This window comes from Oncorhynchus tshawytscha, linkage group LG22, assembly GCF_018296145.1.
Source record: "Oncorhynchus tshawytscha isolate Ot180627B linkage group LG22, Otsh_v2.0, whole genome shotgun sequence".
Lineage (NCBI taxonomy): Eukaryota > Metazoa > Chordata > Actinopteri > Salmoniformes > Salmonidae > Oncorhynchus > Oncorhynchus tshawytscha.
Genome location: NC_056450.1, coordinates 797787 through 825253, shown reverse-complemented (window position 1 = coordinate 825253; position 27467 = coordinate 797787). Strand labels below are relative to the sequence as shown.

Here is a 27467-nt window from a genome sequence, read left to right as displayed (position 1 = left end):
TCAAAGTGTTTAAGGCATTTACTCCAAAATCTTAAGGTTAGGCGTTAAGGTAAGGGTTAAGGTTTAGGATTGGCTTAAAACAAAAATCTCAAAAACAACTTCTTGCTGGATTTGAACTTCCAACCTTTGTAATCAAAGGCAGATGCTTACACCCATCCGTCATCCTGCCACAATGTTTAGGAGTTAGGTTTAGGGTTTGGGGTTGGGGTTAAAACCAGTTGCGATGAGCAAACCCATATTCGGGAGCGTAATCATAGCCTCAAATGCATTAGCATAACGCAACGGACATAAATACCCCTAGAAACTTTTCCTATTCATGAAAATCGCAAACACAAGCTTAGCCTTTTGTTAACAACACAGTCATCTCAGATTTTCAAAATATGCGTTACAGCCAACGCTAGACAAGCATTTGTGTAAGTTTATCATGGCAAATGCTATGCTAGGCTCTGCTGGCAGCAGGCAACATTTTCACGAAAATAAGAAAAGCAACCAAATTAAATCATTTACCTTTGAAGAACTTTGGATGCTTTCACTCAGGAGACTCCCAGTTAGATAGCAAATGTTCCTTTTTTCCAAAAATATTACTTTTGTAGGCGAAAAAGCTTCCGTTTCTTCACCATGCTTGGCTGAGAAATTGACTGAAAAATGCTACAACTATAACGCCAAACTTTTTTTCAAAATTAGCTACATAATATCGACAGAAACACGTCAAACGTTGTTGAGGATGGATCCTCAAGGTGTTTTTAACAAATATATTCGATAATATATCCGTCGAGGCAGTTTCTCATAAGAAGCGATTGGAAAAATGGCTACCTCAGTATTTTACGCAAGGTTTTCTGCGGGAGACACCATGTGACCACATGCCATATGGTCCCTTACAGCCATTCTTCAAGGGAAATGCCTAAAAAGACATCACAATGCTGTAGACACCTTGGGGAAAACGTAGACAACGTAAGCTCATTCGTAGCTCATTCACAGCCATATAAGGAGTCATTGGCATGAGGCGATTTCAAAAAATGCGGCACTTCCTGGTTGGATTTTTATCTGGGTTTCGCCTGTAACATCAGTTCTGTGGCACTCACAGACAATATCTTTGCAGTTTTGGAAACGTCAGAGTGTCTTCTTTCCAAAGCTGTCAATTATATGCATAGTCGAGCATCTATTTGTGACAAAATATCTTGTTTAAAATGGGAACGTTTTTCATCCAACAATTAAAATAGCGCCCCCTAAATCCAACTGGTTAACGTTAAGGGTTAGGGGAAATAATGGGAATCAATTGCTTGGTCTGAACAAGGATAGTAAAACAAACGTGTGTGTGTGTGTGTGTGTCTGCAGGAGCTGAGTGAGAGAGACAGCCTTGGGTCTAGCACATCACACCTATAACCCCATATGTTAAAGCACAGGAGACTTTGATGACTGCTCTGAAGAAACAACTTCAACTGAGATGTTTTGATATTTACAACTTCAATTCATTTAAGGCAGCTTGTTTTCGAAGTTCAATGCAAAACGAGAACAACATATTTTTATTAGTCAAATTTTGTCATCTTGCAATTTTGAGAGCACCTGCAGAGAAAGAGGAGGATGAGGAGGGAATGAGTGTGTCTGACCCAAAAGCTGAAAACCATTAAAGCAGTTTAATAACCGCTTGTGCCCATTTGCATGTTTCAGTTTCAGGCTATACCATTTGATATATCTACATCTACAAGTGTTTGGCGTGTCTATAGGGTGGTGGGGAGAGTGAGGGAACTCGGGCCTAACTCTGTTGGAGTGCTTGATAATGTCTTGCAGACTCAATGAAGTTGTTGCTTTGTGAACTATTATTGCTGGCCTCCACATATGGTAATAGCGGGGAAATACATCCTCTCTCTTCTGTCTATCCTCTTCCTCCTTTCTCTCTCCCTCTCTTTCTCCTCTTGCTCTTTATCTATCCTCTCTGTCTTTTTTCTCTATCTTCTCTCTTCCTTCTCCATCCTCTTCTCTCAGCCTCTGTCTCTCTCTCTCTGTTATCTGTGCCCATCACTCTAAGGACTATTGTCGGACCACGGAGCACAAGGTGAACAGGAGGGCCCGGAATGTTAAAGAAGATTCTTATCAGCAATACCACCATCACACACAGAAACATGCAGCAAACACACACAGGCCCTCGAGCCAGATCCATATTTTCTCTCCTTTTAATCTCTCTCTCACTCTCTTTCACTCTCTCTCGCTCATTGGGTGACTGGCTCTGGCATTCCCGAAAGCCGTGCCCCTAAGTAGTGGAACAGCCATTTATAATCACACACAAAGTGTGTATTGGATGCTGGTGTGCATATGTGATGGGCCAAGAGGGCTTGTGAGTTGCACATGGGCTGCGGCTGACCAAATACCAAGACCTTGTAGTCGCTCAGTTTAGAATTCTGAGACCACGCTTGTTTAAAATAGTATCATTTAAATGCGCCGCCGGGATGGCTTTGACAAGGCTGAGGTTTAAATTATAGATGTAAGTAGCGTAAGTGTACTCTTGTAAGTATCTGTGTTGTAATTGCTTCCATTCAGTGTGCTGGGAGATCCACTGACAGCTTAATGGTGGGAACCACAGCTCTGGTGCACAGCTCTGTCTGTCTGTCTGCAGCACACATGGGTGAGTCTGAAATACAGACATCTGAAATGACATGCTATTCACTGAAGTGGCACATCTGAAATGGCGGCCTATTCACTGAAGTGGCACATCTGAAATGGCGGCCTATTCACTGAAGTGGCACATCTGAAATGGCATCCTATTCACTAAAGTGGCACATCTGAAATGGCATCCCATTCACTGAAGCATCCTATTCACTGAAGTGGCACATCTGAAATGGCATCCTGAAATTCACTGAAGTGGCACATCTGAAATGGCGGCCTATTCACTGAAGTGGCACATCTGAAATGGCGGCATCTGAAATATTCACTGAAGTGGCACATCTGAAATGGCATCCTATTCACTGAAGTGGCACATCTGAAATGGCATGGTATTCACTGAAGTGGCACATCTGAAATGGCGGCCTATTCACTGAAGTGGCACATCTGAAATGGCGGCCTATTCACTGAAGTGGCACATCTGAAATGGCATCCTATTCACTGAAGTGGCACATCTAAAATGGCGTCCTATTCACTGAAGTGGCACATCTGAAATGGCACGCTATTCACTGAAGTGGCACATCTGAAATGGCACCCTATTTACTGAAGTGGCACATCTGAAATGGCACCCTCTTTACTGAAGTGGCACATCTGAAATGGCATCCTATTCACTGAAGTGGCACATCTGAAATGGCATCCTATTGACTGAAGTGGCACATCTGAAATGGCATCCTATTCACTGAAGTGGCACATCTGAAATGGCATCCTATCCACTGGAGTGGCACATCTGAAATGGCATCCTATTCACTGAAGTGGCACATCTGAAATGGCATGCTATTCACTGAAGTGGCACATCTGAAATGGCATGCTATTCACTGAAGTGGCACATCTGAAATGGCATGCTATTCACTGAAGTGGCACATCTGAAATGGCATGCTATTCACTGAAGTGGCACATCTGAAATGGCATCCTATTCACTGGAGTGGCACATCTGAAATGGCATCCTATTCACTAGAGTGGCACATCTGAAATGGCATGCTATTCACTGAAGTGGCACATCTGAAATGGCATGCTATTCACTGAGGTGGCACATCTGAAATGGCATCCTAATCACTGAAGTGGCACATCTGAAATGGCATCCTATTCACTGAAGTGTTTTCCCCTCCCCACTCAGACCACTCCCAGACAGTTGTAGAAAAATTATTGCTTGGGACATTGCTTTTGCAAGGTACTAAATTGTTATCCAGAAATTATTTGATATTGAGATACAAACGGCTGCATTGGGCTTTTAATCATGTGAGATCTCTTTCAAGTCTCTCTCAATGGAGCCCTGGATGGTCAAGAGGCAGTGTCAGATCCATGCTCACACATGATACATCGACAAAACAATTACTATTAAACCATAAGAGACTTGGAGATTTACAGTTAGTGATGTACTTAACGATTTTGTACAGTCCAATGTGTGAGAAATCGAGCTCTCGCTCCATTAGAAGGAATCTGGCTAGGGTCGGGAAGAATCACCCATGGAAAAAGCCTGCCAATGTTTATGGAACCCCGATCCTGCTTTACCGTCCACACAGACCATAGTCTCTCTTTGAGAGGGTCCATTCAACCTGATTCATCAAAGACTCAAATAATCACAGTTCTCCAGATCAGACTCCAAATGAGATAAATGTTCGGGAATACAGTTGCATATTCCTCCCCTGTTCCCCCTTCAAATCATTGAGGAGGACATTCCAAGAGAAATCAAGTGTAATATATGGGCGCGTTACCGCCGTGCAACCCCACACAACACACCCTTCTGTTAGGGGGATGTGGGGGAGCATACAGTCGGTGGGGTTGGGTGGCGGGTGAGCTTGAGAGATGGAGGTGTGTGTGTTCTTGTGTGTGTGCACATATGTGTGTTTGTGTGCGTGCGCGCGCGTGCGTGTGTAATCAAAAATGTAATCTATGTAATCCCCAAAAGTAATTATTTATCATGAGAGGGCAGTGAACAATAACTAGTAAAACTAGTAATACTGCATACTCACAGAAAGGTTAACATCTCACCTTTCTGGTAAAAAAAAAAGAGTTAAATTAGTGGTGTAGTCACTTCTGATAACAATCTGAAATGTTTTATTTGATGCATTTCCTATTCAACAAAACTGTATGAATCAGGCTTGAAGTGACTGATATGCGTTCTAGATATAGCATGATCTAATTAGTAAAACACTAACTGTAAGATTTAACCTTGTAAGATTTAACATATTTGTATGTTTAGTGTTAGACAAAAACAATATTTTCTAAAGGTGTCTCTTAATCAAAATGTCTGCCTGTGGGGCCTCCTGGGTGGCGCAGTGGTTAAGGGCGCTGTACTGCAGCGCCAGCTGTGCCATCAGAGCTCACGCCCAGGCTCTGTCGTAATCGGCCGCGACCGGGAGGTCCGTGGGGCGAGGCACAATTGGCCTAGCGTCGTCCGGGTTAGGGAGGGCTTGGCCGGTAGGGATATCCTTGTCTCAGCGACTCCTGTGGCGGGCCGGGCGTGGAAGTAGCGTTTTTGTCAGATGTTGTTCAGAGCGCTGTGTCCTAGGAACGAGGAGGCTGTTATTTCTGTTGGAGTTGAATGGTAACATGTTTTGTTGTCTTCACAGCTGAATGACCACGAGGTGACGTCCTCTCCGGAGAGCTGCTTCAAAAAGGTAAGACCTGTAGAGATGTATTGCTGCTTTTTGTTTGGTCACAGAGGTGCGGACAGTGTCAACATACGCTGTCACACCTGATGTCACCCTACTGTATATCGTCATTGTACACAGACACACACTGACACATTGATACCACATACCTCCCATCGTTTCAGACGTGAACTCTGTGTCAAACCACATATTATAGGTACAGATATATTCCCATTCCCATTCATTGGGAATACAGGCTGCCCAGCTTCCTATTACATGACCAGTGGATTGTCGTGCTGTGACTGTGAATGATGCTGTGAGGAGTGTGAGTGTGTATGTGTGTGAGAGAGAGGGAGAGAGATTCTCCATCATTGGTCTTTGTGTTGTTGATACGTCCTGTTGACCACGACACCAGCGGCCACATCTTTATGAGGTGATACATTTATTGAGAGGCGGGCCGTTGGGTTTTACGGACAGTGTTGCCGGGTCACGGCGGAAAAGGGAGAGAGTTCAAGTATAAAGTTAATGGTGAAAGAACAATGGCTGGGGAAAGAAAGAAAGAAGAGAGGGAGGGACACTTGTTAGAAAAATCAATGGAAACCTATAGCCATGGTCCGGTCCACCCACTCCAGTCATGCATCCCAAATGGCAGCCTAATCCCTATTTATCAGGGTATAAAGTTAATGGTGAAAGAACAATGGAAACCTATAGCCATGGTCCGGTCCACGCACTCCAGTCATGCGTCCCAAATGGCAGCCTAATCCCTATTTATCAGGGTATAAAGTTAATGGTGAAAGAACAATGGAAACCTATAGCCATGGTCCGGTCCACCCACTCCAGTCATGCATCCCAAATGGCAGCCTAATCCCTATTTATCAGGGCCCATACAGCCCTGGTCAAAAGTAGAGCACTATATAGATGGGTTGGTTGTTTAGCAACAAAACCGATGCTTGCAAAACTGACAGGGTTGGCTAAGAATGTTAACAACATGTAAACAATATTTGGTCTCCAATTTTTTTTTTTTTTTTACATATTAGCATTGACATGAAATCAGTCAAAACACCTCAAAACAAGACATGGTATCAATAAAAATATCAAACTAGCTGAAATCAGCAACGATTCCCAACAGGGCAGTTTCTTGTCATTGTTGCAAGCCACCTGGCCATCTAGAATCACAATAACTTATGATACCCCACAGGGCAGTTTCTTGTCATTGTTGCAAGCCTGGCCATCCAGAATCACAATAATTTATGATTCCCCACAGGGCAGTTTCTTGTCATTGTTTCAAGCCACCTGGCCATCTAGAATCACAATAACTTACGATTCCACACAGGGCAGTTTCTTGTCATTGTTGCAGGCCACCTGGCCATCCAGAATCACAGTAACTTACGATTCCCCACAGGGCAGTTTCTTGTCATTGTTGCAAGCCACCTGGCCATCCAGAATCACAATAACTTAAGATTCCCCACAGGGCCATCCAGAATCACAATAACTTACTATTCCCCACAGGGCAGTTTCTTGTCATTGTTGCAAAACACCTGGCCATCTAGAATCACAATAACTTACGATTCCCCACAGGGCAGTTTCTTGTCATTGTTGCAAGCCACCTGGCCATCTAGAATCACAATAACTTACGATTCCACACAGGGCAGTTTCTTGTCATTGTTGCAAGCCACACGTGGTCTGCCACTGCGAGGACGATCAGCTGTCCGTCCTGTCTCCCTGTAGCGCTGTCTTAGTCGTCTCAGAGTACGGACATTGTAATTTATTGTTTGGTCAATTTTTACATATTTTTTACATAAACTCAGGAACAAAAAAATCGTCCCTTTTTCAGGGCCCTGTCTTTCAAAGATAATTCCTAAAAATCCAAATAACTTCACAGATCTTCATTGTAAAGGGTTTAAACACTGTTTCCCATGCTTGTTCAATGAACCATAAACAATTAATAAAAATGCACCTGTGGAACGGTCATTAAGACACTAACAGCTTACAGACGTAGGCAATTAAGGTCACAGTTATGAAAACTTAGGACACTGAAGAGACCTTTCTACTGACTCTGAAAAACACCAAAAGAAAGATGCCCAGGGTCCCTGCTGATCTGCGTGAACGTACCTTAGGCATGCTGCAAGGAGACATGAGGACTGCAAATGTTCCAGGGCAATAAATTACAATGTCCGTACTCTGAGACGACTAAGACAGCGCTACAGGGAGACAGGACCGACAGCTGATCGTCCTCGCAGTGGCAGACCACGTGTAACAACACCTGCACAGGATCCGAACATCGTACCTGCGGGACAGGTACAGGATGGCAACATGCCTGAGTTACACCGGGAACGCACAATCCCCCCATCAGTACTCAGACTGTCCGCAATAGGCTGAGAGAGGCTGGACTGAGGGCTTGTAGCCCTGTTGTAAAGGCAGGTCCTCACCAGACATCACCGGCAACACTGACGAGTCGCGGTTTTGTCTCACCAGGGGTGATGGATGGATTTGTGTTTATTGTCGAAGAAATGAGCGTTACACCAAGGCATGTACTCTGGAGCGGGATCGATTTGGAGGTGGAGGGTCCGTTATGGTCTGCGGTGGTGTATCACAGCATCATCGGACTGAGCTTGTTTGCATTGCAGGCAATCTCAACGCTGTGCATTACAGGGAAGACATCCTCCCTCATGTGGTACCCTTCCTGTTCGTCCTGACATGACCCTCCAGCATGACAATGCAACCGTCCATACTGGTTGTTCTGTGCGTGATTTCCTGCAAGACTGGAATGTCAGTGTTCTGCCATGGCCAGCGAAGAGCCCGGATCTCAATCCCATTGAGCATGTCTAGGACCTGTTGGATCGGAGGGTGAGTGCTAGGGCCATTCCTCCCAGAAATGTCCGGGAACTTGCAGGTGCCTTGGTGGAAGAGTGTGGTAACATCTCACAGCAAGAACTGGCAAATCTGGTGCAGTCCATGAGGAGGAGATGCACTGCAGTACTTAATGCAGCTGGTGGCCACACCAGATACTGACTGTTACTTTTGATTTTGACCCCCCCCATTGTTCAGGGACACATTATTCCATTTCTGTTAGTCACATGTCCGTGGAACTTGTTCAGTTTATGTCTGTTTTTGAATCTTGTAATGTTCATACAAATATTTACACATGTTAAGTTTGCTGAAAATAAATGCAGTTGACAGTGAGAGGATATTTCTTTTTTTGCTGAGTTCATGACAGCAAACAAAAATAACATTAACTTAATGCAATTGGTTTAACATTACTATATTATTTAAGCCCGCCAGCACCACTTGTTGGCAGGCTCTCAGTAAGCTATTTTGACAGCTATTTTGACAGAAACTTAAAGTTATTTACTATTTGCATTTGTGTGTATTTGGGGATATTTTATAGGGATACTTCCGACCAATAATAACAGTGCTAAATCCCCAAAGACCTTCAGTCACTGTGCTAATGCTAGTTAGCATTGGCTCGTGAAACTACCTCTAACTTCCCTCATACTGGACACAGAGACATAAAATGGTATCCATGTGTTCACTCTGGAGAAGTATATAAAGAGGCTCATTGCCAAAATCCCGAAGTATCATTTTAATTCTATCGTTTACCTATCAAGAGACCGTTGTGTTTGGCTAGCGGTGTTTCTGTAGCCTAGTATAAGCTACAATGTACAGCGATGTGCCTATGGCAGAGTTTGCAAAACAAATGCTGGTCAGACTGATGCAAATCATCATGATATCATTCTGCCAATTAGGTCTACTTTGCAGTAAGCATTACATTGGGAATGTTGTTTTGGAAAGCCTTAGCATTTTGCATACCCATTGTTGCCTTACCATTTACTGGTAGATATAAGTTCAAACATCTGTCCTACCTACCTGACCGCTATTGTTCTTTTGTGAAGGAGGTGGAGGATTAGGTAAGGAGCAGAAAATGGAGGAGTTTCTCAAGGTGGAGGCAGAAGCTTGACATCTAGAGTGATAGAAAGCAGCTGTAACAGCAGATACAGAAGAAGAGAAGGAAGAGAGGTGGGAGTGGATGGATGGACGATATGTCCTCCAGAAGTTAAGTTTTCCTCTATTTCAGCTCAGCTGCCCACAGCCCTGTTCTGTGAGTACACAGTGGGTCATTCAGCCACAGAGCGGGAGGGGAATGTTGAGCCACCCCGGAAGAAAGGGGACAATGAGAGTCAAAGGATGCAGGAAGGGAGGAGAGTAGGGTCGAAGAGGTAGATTCAGGAGACAGGAGTGAGAAGTGTTTAGCAGAAGGGCGAGAGGATATAAGAGTAAGGAGTAGTGGGAGAGATGAAGAGAATATTGTGGCAGCACATAACCATCTCAGCCTTGTTGAGTGCAAATCGGCAGTCCCAAACGCTGCCGGAGACTAGCAATTTCACATGGTTTGTGCGAGCAGGGTACACTAAATTAGAAGGGTTTCAGCTAAGGGGTGAGAAGCAGCTGTTAAACCTACAGGGAGAGGAGCGAACTGGGATAGAAAACACGTGCATACTTGACTGCGGGGAGACGAGAAGCAAGTACAGGGTATGTATATTTAATGAATAAACAGAGAGGAAACAGGGTCTGGACAAGGGACACATAACATTAATGCTGAAAGAAACTGAGTAAGTGACAGATATAGGGGAGGTAATTAACAACGTGATGGAGGCCAGGGGAGTCCGATGAAGCGCTGATGCACGTAACGATGGTGACAGGTGTCCGTAATGATATGCAGCCTGGCGACCTCGAGCACCACAGGGGGGGGAGCGGGAGCAGACATGACATTTGACAAAGCTACAAAAGAACAAAATGAGATCATCAGAAGATAACTAGGTAAGATACTCAAGTGAGAGAGTGGTGTGGAGCCTTCCTCTCTTTGATGCTGACACCACCATGCTTCAACATAGGGATGGTGCCAGTTTCATCAGACCAGAGAATCTTGTTTCTCATGGTCTGAGAGTCTTTAGGTACCATTTGGCAAACTCCAAGCATGCTGTTATGTGCCTTTTACTGGGGAGTGGCTTCTGTTTGGTCAATCTACCATAAACACCTAATTGATGGAGTGCTGCAGAGATGGTTGTCCTTCTGGAATGTTCTCCCATCTCCACAGAGGAACACTAGAGCTCTGTCAGAGTGACCATGGGTTTCTTGGTCGCCTTCTAACCCTATTGCTCAGTTTGGCTGGGCGGCCAGCTCTAAGAGTCTTGGTGGCTCCAAACTTCTTCCATTTAAGAATGAAGGAGGCCACTGTGTTCTTGGGGACCTTCAATGCTGCAGACATTTTTTGGTACCCTTCCTCAGATCTGTGCCTCAACACAATCCTGTCTCGGAGCTCTACGAACAAATCCTTCGACCTAATGGCTTGGTTTTTGCTCTATATGCAACGTCAACTGTCGGACCTTATATAGGCAGGTGTGTGCCTTTCCAAATCATATCCAATTCATTAAATTTACCACAAGTGGGCTGCAATCAAGTTGTAGAAACATCTGAAGGATGATCAATGGAAACAGGATGCACCTGAGCTCAATTGTGGGTCTCATAGCAAAGGGACTTTAAAACATTTTTATAAAACCTGTTTTTGCTTTGTCATTATGGGATATTGTGTGTAGATTGCTGATGATTTGTTATTTTATTGATCAATTTTAGATTAAGGCTGTAACATAACAAAATGTGAAAAAAGTCAAGGGGTCTGAATACCTTCCGAAGGCACTGTACCTAAATACGGTATGCTAAGGTAGAAACGGCAACATGATATACAGAAAATAAGGCCTTTACTTTGATAGGAACACACACGTCCAACGTTATTATTTGCAAGGAAAACAACAAAGAAGGCAATGTGGGCACCAGCCAGAAAATGTGCCAGGGGGAAAGGGTTTGTGCAAGGCGTTTTCTGACTAGAGATGCGCAAATGTCTGCAATCTTGATCTGGGGAAACACTGGGGAAGTGTTTGGGCTCTCATCAAAGAGAGATGTTTTTCCATCTCTCAACCATAAATTGACCGCAACAGTGAAATGGGCTACTTCTTATGGGAATGAATGAAGAGGCAGAGCAGAAGGAGGTGAGGAGGGGGAAAGAAGGAGAAAGGCAAGTGGAGAGGCACTGGGCAGCTGGGGGATGGGGGACAGAGGGACAGGCATCAGTTGGTATGGCATCAAGCATACTGTATTTGTATAACTTTCCTGATCAAGCCTGATGTGACAAGCTCACATTCTGTGAAACAAGTGTCAGCACAGTGGTCGATCTGGTTTCACAAGGGTTTTCTATTTAATGTATGTGATTGAGACAGAGAGTTTGGTGTTTTTTTAACAGAGATAGTTTTGTGTGTGTGTGTGTGTGTGTGTGTGTGTGAGTGTGTGAGTGAGTGAGTTCCCTCAATACTGGACACAGTTGAAAGCACTTATTAACAGGGTTGGGAATTGATAGTGAGTCAATTGATTATGAAATTGGTCCGGAAACAAGTTTTCTGGAAAATGTATAGTAGATAATATTGGTCAATATTTGTGATTTTAAAAAGCACACACACACACACAAACACACACACACACACACCCAGTGGCAGCAGTGAGGTGTCTGTCAGATGATAGTAATATTGGTTAAGCTAATAATCAAATCGATGGGGGAAAAAAACAGATGATCTATTTGATATTCTTCAGGTACAGATCTGTCCAGAATATGTTCATGCACAATTGTTATACAAAGCAACAGCAACACAAAAACTGTGTGTGTGTATTTGCGCGACTCGTTCAAGATGCGTCCAAACATGTTGTCCCGATCGACCGTGTACATAACAACAGGTGGAGGGAAACGAACACAACTCAAACTAACACAAAGCCACACGTACAAAGCCCATTCCCATTACCTTGCCAACTTTTGATGCTGATGGAGACAAGTTAATAAAACAAGGATTTCCCCCACTCCTTTTCCCCATCCCACCCTCCCTTTCCCCATCCCTCCCTCCCTTTCCCCATCCCTCCCTCCCTTTTCCCCATCCCTCCCTCCCTTTTCCCCATCCCTCCCTCCCTTTTCCCCATCCCTCCCTCCCTTTTCCCCATCCCTCCCTCCCTTTCCCCATCCCTCCCTCCCTTTCCATCCCCATCCCTCCCTCCCTTTTCCCCATCCCTCCCTCCCTTTTCCCCATCCCTCCCTCCCTTTTCCCCATCCCTCCCTCCCTCCCTTTTCCCCATCCCTCCCTCCCTTTTCCCCATCCCTCCCTCCCTTTCCCCATCCCTCCCTCCCTTTCCCCATCCCTCCCTCCCTTTCCCCCATCCCTCCCTCCCTTTCCCCCATCCCTCCCTCCCTTTCCCCCATCCCTCCATCCCTCCCTTTCCCCCATCCCTCCCTCCCTTTCCCCCATCCCTTTCCCCCCATCCCTCCCACTGTCTTTCTGTGGTTGAACACTGAAGTTTTCAGAGTCTTAATCTTCATTACAGCTTATTACCCTTCCTGGAGGCCTCTCTCAATCTGATGGAGGCTGGCACAGACTCTACGCTGAGCCCCCTCGCCAGGGAGAGAGTAGGGCACCCGCCACCTTACCCCATTCCAATGATCTGTTAAGTAACCCAGACGCTACGCTGAGCCCCCTCGCCGGGGAGAGAGTAGGGCACAGATACCCTCACCCCATTCCAATGAACTGTTAACTAACCCAGCGATTGCTAATGGTAATAGTTTGCATGCCTTGCCACATCCAGATGAGCATCTGAGCTGGTGTAGTACGATTCAATCTTAGTCATGTATTGACGCTTTGCCTGTTTGATGGTTTATATACATTTCCGGGTTGGAGTCCTACTCCTTGAATTGGCAGCTCGATCCTTTAGCTCAGTGAGGATATTTTCTGTAGTCCATGGCTTCTGGATGGGGTATGTACATACAGTCACTGTTGGGACGACGTCATCGATGCACTTACTGATGATGCCAGTGACTGATGTGGAGTACTCCTCAATGCCATCGGAAGAATCCCCGAACATATTGCAGTCTGCGCTAGCAAAACAGGTCTTTAGCTTACCATCTGCTTCATCTGACCACTTTTTTTATTGAGCGAGTCACTGGTGCTTCCTGCTTTAGTTTTTACTTGTAAGCAGGAATCAGGAGGATAGAATTATGGTTAGATTTGCCAAATCCAGGGCGAGGGAGAGCTTTGTATGAGTCTCTGTGTGTGGAGTAAAGGTGGTATCGATTTTTTCCCCTCTGGTTGCACATTTAACATGCTGGTAGAAATGAGGTTAAACGGATATAAGTTTCCCTGCATTAAAGTCCCTGGCCACTAGGAGCACCGCCTTTGGATGAGCATTTTCCTGTTTGTTTATGGCCCTATACAGCTCATTGAGTGTGGTGTTAGTGCCATCATCGGTTTGTGGTGGTAAATATACAGCTACTAAGAATATAGATCTCTCTTGGGAAATAGTGTGGTCTACAGCTTATGAAGTACTCTACCTCAGGCGAGCAAAACCTTGAGACTTCCTTTGATTTCGTGCACCAGTTGTTTAAACATGAACTTAGAGCGCCACCCCTTGTCTTACCAGAGGCCGCTGTTTTATCCTGCAGATACAGTGTATAATTCACCAGCCATATGTTATTCATGTCGTTGTTCAGCCACCACTCAATCGCTGTCAGATCCTTACAAAGCACCCAGACCTTCTTCCCCGATATTTCCGTCTCTTTCTCCTGTGAATGAAGTGGATGAGGGTCTTGTCATGCATCTTTAGTAAATTCTTCCCATCTGATTAATTGTAGAAAAAGTATTCCTCCAGTACGGAGGAATAGGTATGTAATCGCTGTCCTGATATCTAGAAGCTCTTTTTGGTCATAAGTAATGGTGGCAGAAACATTATGTTCAAAATAACCTCTGGGATCGTTCGGGGCTTGAGCGCCCCACCTCGCCAACAGCCAGTGAAAGTGCAGGGCGCCAAATTCAAAACAGAAATCCCATAATTAAAATTCCTCAAACATACAATAATTATACACCACTTTAAAAACGTCTTGTTAATCCAGCCACAATGTCCGATTTCAAAAAGGCTTTACGGCGTAAGCACACCATGCAATTATGTTAGGTCAGCGCCTAGCCACAGAAAACCATACAGCCATTTTCCAAAGGAGAGGTATCACAAAAGTCAGAAATAGCGTTGAAATTAATCACTTACCTTTGATGATCTTCATCTGATGGCACTCCCAGGTATCCATGTTAGACAATAAAGGTTTGTTTTGTTTGATAAAATTCATCTTTACGTCCAAATACCTCCTTTTTGTCCGTGCATTTAGTCCAGTCATCCAAATGCACAAGTTCCATTAAAGTTCCATTAAAGTTTGTAGAAACATGTCAAACGATGTATATAAACAATCTTTAGGATGTTTTTATCATAAATCTTCAATAATATTCCAACCGGACAATTCCGTTGTCATTAGAAAGGAAAGGGAACGACCGTCATGCTCACGGCCTGAGCGCGTGACTAAACTAAAGGCTTTCTAGCCTGACCACTTGTTGAAACAGCTCTTATTCGATCCACTTTCATAATAGAAGCCTGAAACAACTTCTAAAGACTGTTGACATCTACTGGAAGCCTTGGGAAGTGCAACCTGACCCCATAGACAGGATATTGGATAGGCAATCACTTAAACATTTTTTTTTTAAACTACGAACCTCAGATTTCCCACTTCCTGGTTAGATTTTTCTCAGGTTTTTGCCTGCCATATGAGTTCTGTTATACTCACAGACATTATTTTAACAGTTTTGTAAACTGTTAAGTGTTTTTTTTATCCAATTGTATGCATATCCTAGCTTCTGGGCCTGAGTAACAGGCAATTTACTCTGGGCACGCTTTCCATCCAAACTTCCCAATGTTGCCCCCTATCCCAATGAAGATAAGTTACAAAAACGCAAAAAACACACACAATAGTACAAATGGTTAGGAGCACGTAAAACAGCAGCCATCTCCTCCGGCGCCGTTGTTATCTTTCCTCTCCCTCTCTGTAGCATCTATATCGCCCAATCAAACATGGAGCCCTTTCACTACCACCTAACCAGAAGGCCCAAGAGAAATATAGAGACGGAGAGATTAAGAGAGAGCGAGATCAGGAACACACAGAAATCACTGTCACCCTCCTCTGCCACCATGCAACCATCCTTCATCTGTATCGGCATGTTAATACGACAACGACGGGGAAGGTGGGAACGAGGAGGACAGTTGACCTTTTTCTGTGATAATGAAGCTAATGAAAAAGGAGAGGGGCTAATTGAGTTAACCAGCTCCCTGGCTCGTCACCCCTAATTAAGCCATTACAAGGAAGAGCGGCTCATTGCCACGGCGAGGGGTAATTAACACGTTGCCGGGCGACGACAAAATACACAGGGAATTATCTGATGGAGAAACAATGATTAGGCCAAGTGGGGGTAGGGGGACCCTGTCCTGAGGGAGGGTACATGGGGGACCCCCCTCCACACACAAACACAGGCACACAGACAGACACAAACACGCAGCATCTCCAAGAGTGGAGTCCCCGTGTTGCTCTGTGTGAATTTACATGAGATTATCCCCTTATTCAGCTAAATACTGCTAAATACTGTCGTAGAGTCCCAGTGTTGCTCTGTGGGAATTTACATGAGATTATCCCCTTATTCAGCTAAATACTGTCGTAGAGTCCCAGTGTTGCTCTGTGGGAATTTACATGAGATTATCCCCTTATTCAGCTAAATACTGCCGTAGAGTCCCGGTGTTGCTCTGTGTGAATTTACATGAGATTATCCCATTATTCAGATAAATACTGCTGTAGAGTCCCGGTGTTGCTCTGGGTGAATTTACATGAGATTATCCCCTTATTCAGCTAAATACTGCCATAGAGTCCCTGTGTTGCTCTGTGTGAATTTACATGAGATTATCCCCTTATTCAGCTAAATACTCCTAAATACTGCCTTAGTCCCAGTGTTGCTCTGTGTGAATTTACATGAGATTATCCCATTATTCAGCTAAATACTGCCATAGAGTCCCAGTGTTGCTCTGTGTGAATTTACATGAGATTATCCCCTTATTCAGCTAAATACTGCCATAGAGTCCCAGTGTTGCTCTGTGTGGATTTACTTGAGATTATCCCCTTATTCAGCTAAATACTGCTGTAGAGTCCCAGTGTTGCTCTGTGTGGATTTACTTGAGATTATCCCCTTATTCAGCTAAATACTGCCGTAGAGTCCCGGTGTTGCTCTGTGTGAATTTACATGAGATTATCCCCTTATTCAGCTAAATACTGCTAAATACTGCCGTAGAGTCCCGGTGTTGCTCTGTGTGGATTTACATGAGATTATCCCTTATTCAGCTAAATACTGCCGTAGTCCCAGTGTTGCTCTGTGTGAATTTACAAATTACTTATTCAGCTAAATATCCTAAATACTGCCGCCAAATACTTATTCAGCTAAATTGCTCTGTGGGAATTTATGAGATTTCTCCTTATTCAGTAGAGTTGCTCTGTGTGAATTTACATGAGATTATCCCCTTATTCAGCTAAATACTCCTAAATACTGCCGTAGAGTCCCAGTGTTGCTCTGTGTGAATTTACATGAGATTATCCCCTTATTCAGCTAAATACTGCCATAGAGTCCCAGTGTTGCTCTGTGTGAATTTACATTTACATGAGATTATCGGTGTTGCCTTATTCATTCAGCTAAATACTGCCATAGAGTCCCAGTGTTGCTCTGTGTGAATTTACATGAGATTATCGCCTTATTCATCTAAATACTGCCGTAGCCCCAGTGTTGCTATTTGTGAATTTACATGAGATTATCCCCTTATTCAGCTAAATACTGCCATAGAGTCCCAGTGTTGCTCTGTGTGAATTTACATGAGATTATCGCCTTATTCATCTAAATACTGCCGTAGTCCCAGTGTTGCTCTGTGTGAATTTACATGAGATTATCCCCTTATTCAGCTAAATACTCCTAAATACTGCCATAGAGTCCCAGTGTTGCTCTGTGTGAATTTACATGAGATTATCCCCTTATTCAGCTAAATATGGCCAAATACTGCCATAGAGTCCCGGTGTTGCTCTGTGTGGATTTACATGAGATTATCCCCTTATTCAGCTAAATACTGCCATAGAGTCCCAGTGTTGCTCTGTGTGGATTTACATGAGATTATCCCTTATTCAGCTAAATACTGCCGTAGCCCCAGTGTTGCTATTTGTGAATTTACATGAGATTATCGCCTTATTCAGCTAAATACTGCCATAGAGTCCCTCTGTTGCTCTGTGTGAATTTACATGAGATTATCCCCTTATTCAGCTAAATACTGCCATAGAGTCCCGGTGTTGCTCTGTGTGAATTTACATGAGATTATCGCCTTATTCAGCTAAATACTGCCGTAGTCCCAGTGTTGCTATTTGTGAATTTACATGAGATTATCGCCTTATTCAGCTAAATACTGCCATAGAGTCCCAGTGTTGCTCTGTGTGAATTTACATGAGATTATCCCCTTATTCAGCTAAATACTGCTAAATACTGCCGTAGAGTCCCATATTTGCTCCGTGTGAATTGACATGAGTTTATCCCCTTATTCAGCCATAGATGTTGACTACTTCTTTGGCAAGGGGGGAGGGATCACGAGACTAGTAGGGATGAGAGGGACCGAGAAAAGAAGGGAGATTATAAGAGAGAGAGGAAGACCATGCTGTGTTGATGTGTCAGTTCATACCTGATAGTCCTGTATTGTGTAGAGAAGTGAAAGATTGAGACATAGAATGTCTTCGGTGTTTAAAGGGTCATCCACCCCATGGCCCTCTGCCCAGTTAATCTATGAAAGGATGCCTTGCTGTAATTTATTATGTAATAATATTATTATAAATTATTAATAATATTATAAGAAATTACAAAAAAATATTATTATTACAAATAATATTCTATTATGTTGTATGTATTTGATAGTCACAAATAATATTATATTGTGTTGTATTTATTTGATAGTCACAAATAATATTATATAATGTTGTATTTATTTTATAGGCACAAATTATATTTTCTCTAATGTTATTTGGCTCAGTTCCTTATGCCAGTTGTGATGAGAGAACGGTACAATAGATGTTATTGTTGTCTGACTCAGTGACTCGCGGACTATAGGCAGAGCTAGTGCATAATGCATCATCATTCCCAAACCGTGTGACATGGTAGGTGGGAACATATTCCATCTGATATCAATTTATTCTATTATCAAATAATGTCCCTCTGGTGCCTCTGATCAAACACATTAGCCAGGGATATCAAAATGATTATTTAGTAGGTAATACGGCAAGTACGCAGATGATAGAATCCATTCTCATAGGCCCTATTCCAATAGGGATGAAATCTATTCTAATATAAACACCATTGCTTAGTGAAAGAATAGTATGTATTAAAAGGTGAGGGGAAAATATTGTTACGTTACAGATAGATTGTTACCTTCACAGTTGGCCGTTTTTTCTGTGTTTGATTAGCACTAGGAATTTTCACAACGGAAACAGCGAATCAGCGGGGGTGAAGTAATATGATTATTATTGGCGTAAAAAATGATTTCCACCGAGCTCAGGATTACTCTGCATGGTCTTGTCTTGCTAGCGCGATTGCCTCTCAGCCAAGCCCCAACCAACCCACCTACCACACACACTAACCCCTTCCACATACACTCCATTGTCAGTCCGATTTAAGGTCCCCACCATAATGGGCAATACCTGCTTGACAAACATCACTTCATAGCAGGCGACTCGTGTCGAGTACGTCAGACATGGCACGTATATTAATTTGCCAGCCAAAGTCTCTGAGAGCTAGCCGTTTCTAATGGAAGTTCTCTGCTTGAGCCTGCGACTGAAAAAAGCCCCAACGTTTTTTTCAGTCTTTTTATCATAATAATTCTTTCCTCCTAAGATTTTGAGTTTTGATTACTGCTGGCAACAGGCTCTTAACGGGTCCGGAGGCGGATGCAGCGTCTCAAGGCTGAAAGGGCCCCCAGCGGGTCACAAGCCTTTGAAATTATGAGGGGAAAGGGGGAAGGAAAGTGCTAGACTGCATTTAGTCAGCTGCCGACTTTTGATAGTCAAACAATGGTTAATTACAGTAGCACCTGCCCACGAGGCCGGCAACTACATTGCAGCTAATGAGAGAGTCCCGTTTTCTCCGCCAGCGTTTCTGTCCCTGCCTGTAATTCTGGAGCAGGAGGGATGCCCCTGTGTGCAGCGAGCCTCGCACCCCAGCTTTGCCCCAGCACTAGCCTCACGCCCCAGCTTTGCCCCAGCGCTAGCCTCACGCCCCAGCTCTGCCCCAGCGCTAGCATCGCGCCCCAGCTCTGCCCCAGCGCTAGCCTCGCGCCCCAGCTCTGCCCCAGCGCTGCCCCAGCGCTAGCCTCGCGCCCCAGCTCTGCCCCAGCGCTAGCCTTGCGCCCCAGCTCTGCCCCAGCGCTAGCATCGCACCCCTGCTCTGCCCCAGCACTATCCTCGCGCCCCAGCTCTGCCCCAGTGCCAGCCCCGCGCCCCAGCTCTGCCCCAGTGCTAGCCTCGTGCCCCAGCTCTGCCCCAGCGCTAGCCTCGCGCTCCAGCTCTGCCCCAGCGCTAGCCTCGCGCCCCAGCTCTGCCCCAGCTCTGCCACAGCGCCAGCCTCGCGCCCCAGCTCTGCTCCAGAGCTAGCCTCGCGCCCCAGCTCTGCCCCAGAACTAGCCTCGCGCCCCAGCTTTAGCCTCGCGCCCCAGCTCTGCCCCAGCTCTGCCACAGCGCCAGCCTCGCGCCCCAGCTCTGCTCCAGAGCTAGCCTCGCGCCCCAGCTCTGCCCCAGAACTAGCCTCGCGCCCCAGCTTTAGCCTCGCGCCCCAGCTCTGCCCCACCGCTAGCCTCGCGCCCCAGCCCTGCCCCACTGCTAGCCTCACGCCCCAGCTCTGCCCCAGCACTAGCCTCACACCCCAGCTATGCCCCAGCGCTAGCCTCGCTATGCCCCAGCGCTAGCCTCGCACCCTAGCTCTGCCCCAGTGCTAGCCTCACGCCCCAGCTCTGCCCCAGCGCTAGACTCGCACCGCAGCTCTGCCCCACCGCAGCCTCGTGCCCCAGCTCTGCCCCACCCAGCCTCGCGCCCCTGCCCTGCCCCACCGCTAGCCTCGCGCCCCAGCTCTGCCCCAGCGCTATCCTCACGCCCCAGCTCTGCCCCAGAACTAGCCTCACGCCCCAGCTATGCCCCAGCGCTAGCCTCGCACCCCAGGTCTGCCCCAGCGCTTGCCTCGCGCCCCTGCCCTGCCCCACCGCTAGCCTCGTGCCCCAGCTCTACCCCAGCGCTTTCCTCACGCCCCAGCTCTGCCCCAGAACTAGCCTCACGCCCCAGCTATGCCCCAGCGCTAGACTCGCACCACAGCTCTGCCCCAGCGCTAGCCTCGTGCCCCAGCGCTAGCCTCGCCCCACAGCTCTGCACTTAGGACTTGTTTTTCAGATGACAATGATTGACGGGTGGGGAAGAGAGTAAACAGCAGAGGGAAAAATAATGAGACTTTGAATCCATTCTCTTGTGTAGTTGTAAATTATACAGTACATCTCTGCTCAGTGGCTAGGGTAGAATACAGATATGAGTGAGTGAGTGAGTGAGTGAGTGAGTGAGTGAGTGAGTGAGTGAGTATGAATTGCCGGCTGTTTGAGATCAGAGAGTGGTTTAGGAGATGATTTTTGTTCTGCTTTGTTAAGCTCTGGTCCAATAAATAGTTTTGTAAATCCTTAATGAAGAGGGCAGTTTTAAAGAGGACAGTTCTGATCCAACATAAGGTGTTGTTACACTGATAAATTGGCATAATGATTCTTGAGAGATACTGTAGGAAAGGACAGACTTTCCTCCTCTGCCTCCCTGCCTCCCCTGGGGCAGTGAGATAGATCATGAGATGAGAAGAATGAGAGGCTAATTAGGGACAATTTGATAGTTCACACACCATGTACCCAGTCCCAAAACAGGTCATGCTTTGAGGAGCGCACACACACACACACACACGCACGCCCAGCTTGGAGACGGATCAAAGTAAAAATGACCACGTGGCAGAGCATCGGTGTGAAACCAGATAATAGTGATGTGCATCAATGTCAAAAATACACTTCTGATCAATGGATGAAGATAAGATATGCAACACTTATAGAATATTCCAGAATCACAGAATCACAGAATCACAGCATGTGAAGCTTTAGAATCCAAGAGTAAAATAATTGTTTTGTTGATCATTTAAAGTATTACATTTGGTGTTATATTTTACGTTTCTGTCTTTTAACAATCACACTTTTTAAAGAGATTCTCCTGTACTTGTGTATACTTTTTAGCCAGTAGTTTTGAAAGTAGCACTCAAGTGCCCAAAGTGGTCTCTGAAAAGTGTGTACTACGTCACATATGTGGCAAAACAGTAATTCTGCTCACAGATTATGCATGTATGAACTACATATTGATACATCCAGCCTAAAGTGGTAGGTTTATAAAATACTTATTTGCCAAAGTACGTATGGAGCATGTCTTTAAATCTCTCCTTATGGATTTAAATCCCTCTTTATGTGTTTTGCCATAAAAGGAAAAAAGCATAACATTTTCAAATCAGTTTGTGTCTACTTTCATTGGGACAAACTCACCCTCAGAAAGTGTATAAAGGTGTGTGTGTGTGTCAGGCACTGAGAAAGCCCACCGCTGTAGTCTGTGGCCCCCTGTGGCCCCCTGTGAGGTATTAACAGGGCAGTCCGGACCGGACCAAAAACCAATGTCCTGTGGATGTGGAAATCAAGGCCAGACTACACCAAAAAAAGACATCCAAAAGGCGCTGGCATCGGTCCGTGCTTATGGAGGTGCAGCCTACAGTCTGAAATGTCATTTTATGAACACCAGTCAATGTGGTAAGCCTACTGTTTGTAAAACTACAAAACAAGGAGGTCCAAAAGATGTCGGCTTGTGTTTACTGGCGTGTAGCCTACAATGTCTGTCCACAATGGAATTGCCATGTGTAAAATAGGCCTTTGCATTGGCTTTGTGAGTTCTGATTCCTGTGGCTAATCATTAAGCTCTGAATATCAGCTACCCAACTTCATCAGGAGTTATCCTGAGCCTATTTGCAATGTGTTTACGGGAATTGCAGAAGTATTTTTTTCCCCACTTTGATCAGCTTGTAAAAAATGTACAGATACTTGAAACCACTGATCATGACAATGGGACGAAACTCCTAGAAAACAGTTGTGATTGTCCATTCCATATTGTCCATTTCACTTTGACCTGTCCTGTTTTTAGGATGTTTGTTAAAACCTGTTGAGGATCTTGAGTCCCAATTGGGAACCGGCCCTCCCACCGTCAGCTGGAATGTGGCGCATGGAACGCAAAAAATATTCTTAAAAATATTTAACCTCCACACATTGACAAGTCCAATAGCTCAAATGAAAGATAAACAACTTGTTTATCTACCCATCAAGTCAGATTTCTAAAATGTTTTACGGCGAAAACATAGCACATATTTATGTCAAACCACCACCGAAGACACACCGAAGACACAGCTAATTTCCATAGCCAAATAGAACAAAATATGCAATCACCAAACGCAGGATTAAAAGAAAATGAATTTCACTAACCTTTTGAAATATTCATCAGATGACAGTAATATAACATGTTACACAGTACATTTATGTTTTTTTCAATATGCTATACATATCCATAAATCTCTGTTTACAATGACACGTTGTTCAGAAAATGCTACTCGAATGTCCGGAGAAATGCGATAGCTCCGGCAGATGCCGTCAGCTAACAAGGAATACACATTATAAACTTTGACTAAATATGCATGTTCTACATATATATAGAAAGATACACTTCTTCTAAATGCAATCGCTGTGTTACATTTATTTTTAACGTTACAGATTTCGTTCACTATGTAATAATATGAGACGGCGCTCAGAAATTAGCATTATGGCTCCTCTACTTCGGAGTCCACAGAAACCCATAATAAACACATAAATATTCCCTTACCTTTGCTGTTCTTCCATCAGAAGACGTGGAAGGGTTTATACTTACCAAAAACAGCTTTAGTTTGGAAGTCTGTGTCTTTCGGTGATCAAACACGACATATTCCGGTTGAAATGCGGCCAAAAAGTCGAGTGGATGCGCACCAAAACGTCGAAATTACATATTATATGTCGACTAAACTTGTCAAACTATGTTCAGAACACAGCGTTAGCATGTTATCTAGGTTCACAGCAATCCTGAGGACGATCAGAAACACACGCGTCGTTTAATCAATCTTGGAAGAAAGACATCACCCGAGCAGAGCGCGCATGAGAGTAACCTGTTTTTTTGCGTGACCGAAAGGTTTCGGCCCGCCAAAACTCTCGTGAGCACGCGATTCCCAGGACTGTAGGTGCTTGGGAAGGGTGGGGCGATGACGTCAAAGTTGGGCCAACTTTTATGATGACAAGAGAGAGTTTGGGAGAATTAGTGCCCTGAGAGTTCTGCTTTACATAGAGACATAATTTAAACGGTTTTAGAAGCTTTAGAGTGTTTTCTATTCAATAATAATTTTTATATGCATATATTAGCAATTTTTGACAGATTTTTTTTCTGTTTACTATGGGCACGCAATTCCTCCAAAGGGGGCAGTAATCAGCCCTATCTTTGACAGTGCATTTTCTTATTTGATTGGGTGCCATTTAGGCTATTTGATCAGAGAAACCTGCATGATGTAAACAGCATCTTAGGTTAGGCTCTTTGATCAGAGAAAGCCACATGATGTAAGATGTATCCGTCTCATTACACTGGCATCCATTTTATCTCCAGTCTGTAAGCTACATAAAAGAGGTAGTATGTACATGTAGATATGGTTACAGTGACTATGCCTATATGATGAACAGAAAGTAGCAGTAGTGTAAAAGAGGGGTTGGTGGGTGACGGGTGGCGGGACACAATGCAGATAGCCCGGTTAGCCAATGTGCGGGAGCACTGGTTGGTCGTGCCAATTGAGGTAGTATGTACATGAATGTATAGTTAAAGTGACTATACATTTATGATAAGCAGAGAGTAGCAGCAGTGTAAAGAGAGGGGTTGAGGGGGGGGCACACAATGCAATTAGTCCAGGTAGCCATTTGATTACCTGTTCAGGAGTCTTATGGCTTGGGGGTAAAAACTGTTGAGCCTTTTTGTCCTAGACTTTGACAATTTTGTGTAGAGGAAACTCACACCTTATGCCACTGGTTGAGAGAAATTGTCATTGTTTTCAGGCAGAATTCTGTGAGGTTTTATGTGTTGTTGTTGGAGCAGCGTCTTGGTCAGTTTAACTCTGTAAATGCCGCCCTCGTCAATCTGCCGCCATAGACGACCGCCTAATCTTGCCTAATGAGCAGGCTGGCCTTGGCATGAACGCCATTTTCATTCTTTCATGTTCCATTTATTTGACCCCGGACCCTCACACACACACACACACACACACACACACACACACACACACACACACACACACACACACACACACACACACACACACTGACCCCCATCAATCTACCCTCTCTTCTCCCTTCCCTCCCTCCCTCCTTCTGCTATCAGTAGCAATATTTGCCATAGCCAATCAGTTTGATTGATCATGGGCCAGGCCACAGGTTTGCAATCAGCTGGCCCGGGGACCAACCCCGGCTATTTCCCCACAGACACCCAAGGCCTGACATCACCATAAACTGGCCATTCATCTAAGTGTCCCCCCAGAGCACCACTGACACACGCGGACGAGCTTCAGAGCCCCCTAGCCTGGCTTCCTTTAGCCTAGCATGGTGTTGGCACATCACAGGCATTCTATGCCAAAAGAGGTATCTTCGGTTATACCCAGCCCTCATGGGGCAACTGCCCTCACCTTTCAGTAATGTGTTTGTGTCTTTAGAGTGTGTATTATGTGTGAGGGAGCAGGATTAGAAAAATGGGGTGAAAATGCAAATTCAGTCCATCGATGTTTCCATTTCCCAAAGGTCATTGTAACACAACACAAAAGTCTCCCCAATAGAGTGTGTGTGTGTGTGTGTGTGTGTGTGTGTGTGTGTGTGTGTGTGTGTGTGTGTGTGTGTGTGTGTGTGTGTGTGTGTGTGTGTGTGTGTGTGTGTGTGTGTGTGTGTGTGTGTGTGTGTGTGTGTGTGTATATGCCTGTCTGTATGTGTCCATGTTTTTGTGCTTACTTCAGTAGAGGCTCCTTAGAGGAGTAAAGGGAGGACCATCCTCCTTAGTAAATTTCATACAAATATTGAAACATTTAAAACTATCCCAGAACGATTCTCTCACCAAATAATTACGTTGACTTAAATACAAAACCCAGGAGGCGCCAAGTCTGGGTCAAAAAGTTTCCTTAACAGCCATAAGAATGCTAAACAATTAATCAAACGGCCACCCGGACTGTTTACATTGACACCTTTTTACACTGCTGCTACTCGCTGTTTATTATCTATGCATAGTCACTTTAACGCTACCTACATGTACAAATTACCTTGACTAACCTGTACCCCTGCTCATTGACTTGGAACCGGTACCCCCTGTCATGTACTTCCGGCGCCGACAGAGATGGCCGCCTCGCTTCCCGTTCCTAGGAAACTATGCAGTTTTTTGTTTTTTACGTGTTATTTCTTACACTAGTACCCCAGGTCATCTTAGGTTTCTTTACATACAGCCGACAAGAACTACTGAATATAAGATCAGCGTCAACTCACCATCAGTACGACCAAGAATATGTTTTTCGCGACGCGGATCCTGTGTTCTGCCTTACAACCAGTGTAACCGAGTGGATCACATGCAGCGACCAAAAAAAAAAAAAAAAAAAAACGACTCAGAAAAAGAGGGAAACGAAGCGGTCTTCTGGTCAGACTCCGGAGACGGGCACATCGTGCACCACTCCCTAGCATTCTTCTTGCCAATGTCCAGTCTCTTGACAACAAGGTTGATGAAATCCGAGCAAGGGTAGCATTCCAGAGGGACATCAGAGACTGTAACGTTCTCTGCTTCACGGAAACATGGCTAACTGGAGAGACGCAATCCGAAGCGGTGCAGCCAGCGGGTTTCTCCACGCATCGCGCCGACAGAAACAAACATCTTTCTGGTAAGAAGAGGGGCGGGGGCGTATGTCTTATGGCCAACGTGACATGGTGTGATGAAAGAAACATACAGGAACTCAAATCCTTCTGTTCACCTGATTTAGAATTCCTCACAATCAAATGTAGACCGCATTATCTACCAAGAGAATTCTCTTCGATTATAATCACAGCCGTATATATCCCCCCAAGCAGACACATCGATGGCTCTGAACGAACTTTATTTAACTCTCTGCAAACTGGAAACGATTTATCCGGAGGCTGCATTCATTGTAGCTGGGGATTTTAACAAGGCTAATCTGAAAACAAGACTCCCTAAATTTTATCAGCATATCGATTGCGCAACCAGGGGTGGAAAGACCCTGGATCATTGTTACTCTAACTTCCGCGACGCATATAAGGCCCTGCCCCGCCCCCTTTCGGAAAAGCTGACCACGACTCCATTTTGTTGATCCCTGCCTACAGACAGAAACTAAAACAAGAAGCTCCCACGCTGAGGTCTGTCCAACGCTGGTCCGACCAAGCTGACTCCACACTCCAAGACTGCTTCCATCACGTGGACTGGGAGATGTTTCGTATTGCGTCAGACAACAACATTGACGAATACGCTGATACGGTGTGCGAGTTCATTAGAACGTGCGTTGAAGATGTCGTTCCCATAGCAACGATTAAAACATTCCCTAACCAGAAACCGTGGATTGATGGCAGCATTCGTGTGAAACTGAAGGCACGAACCACTGCTTTTAATCAGGGCAAGGTGTCTGGTAACATGGCTGAATACAAACAGTGCAGCTATTCCCTCCGCAAGGCTATCAAACAAGCTAAGCGCCAGTACAGAGACAAAGTAGAATCTCAATTCAACGGCTCAGACACAAGAGGTATGTGGCAGGGTCTACAGTCAATCACGGACTACAGGAAGAAACCCAGCCCAGTCACGGACCAGGATGTCTTGCTCCCAGGCAGACTAAATAACTTTTTGCCCGCTTTGAGGACAATACAGTGCCACTGACACGGCCTGCAACGGAAACATGCGGTCTCTCCTTCACTGCAGCCGAAGTGAGTAAGACATTTAAACGTGTTAACCCTCGCAAGGCTGCAGGCCCAGACGGCATCCCCAGCCGCGCCCTCAGAGCATGCGCAGACCAGCTGGCCGGTGTGTTTACGGACATATTCAATCAATCCCTATACCAGTCT

General features: G+C 45.0%; 1 protein-coding gene across 1 annotated transcript in view; it reads left to right on the top strand.

Annotated features, from left to right (window-relative positions):
- Nucleotides 1-27467, top strand: part of LOC112247400 (histone-lysine N-methyltransferase PRDM16-like) — a gene marked incomplete at its 3' end in the record, with an annotated part of 390390 nt that overhangs the window by 228530 nt on the left and 134393 nt on the right. Inside the window, exon 3 of the mRNA XM_024416152.2 lies at nucleotides 5226-5273. Within this exon, the coding sequence (XP_024271920.2) occupies nucleotides 5226-5273 (48 nt within the window). The remainder of the gene's footprint in view (nucleotides 1-5225; nucleotides 5274-27467) is intronic.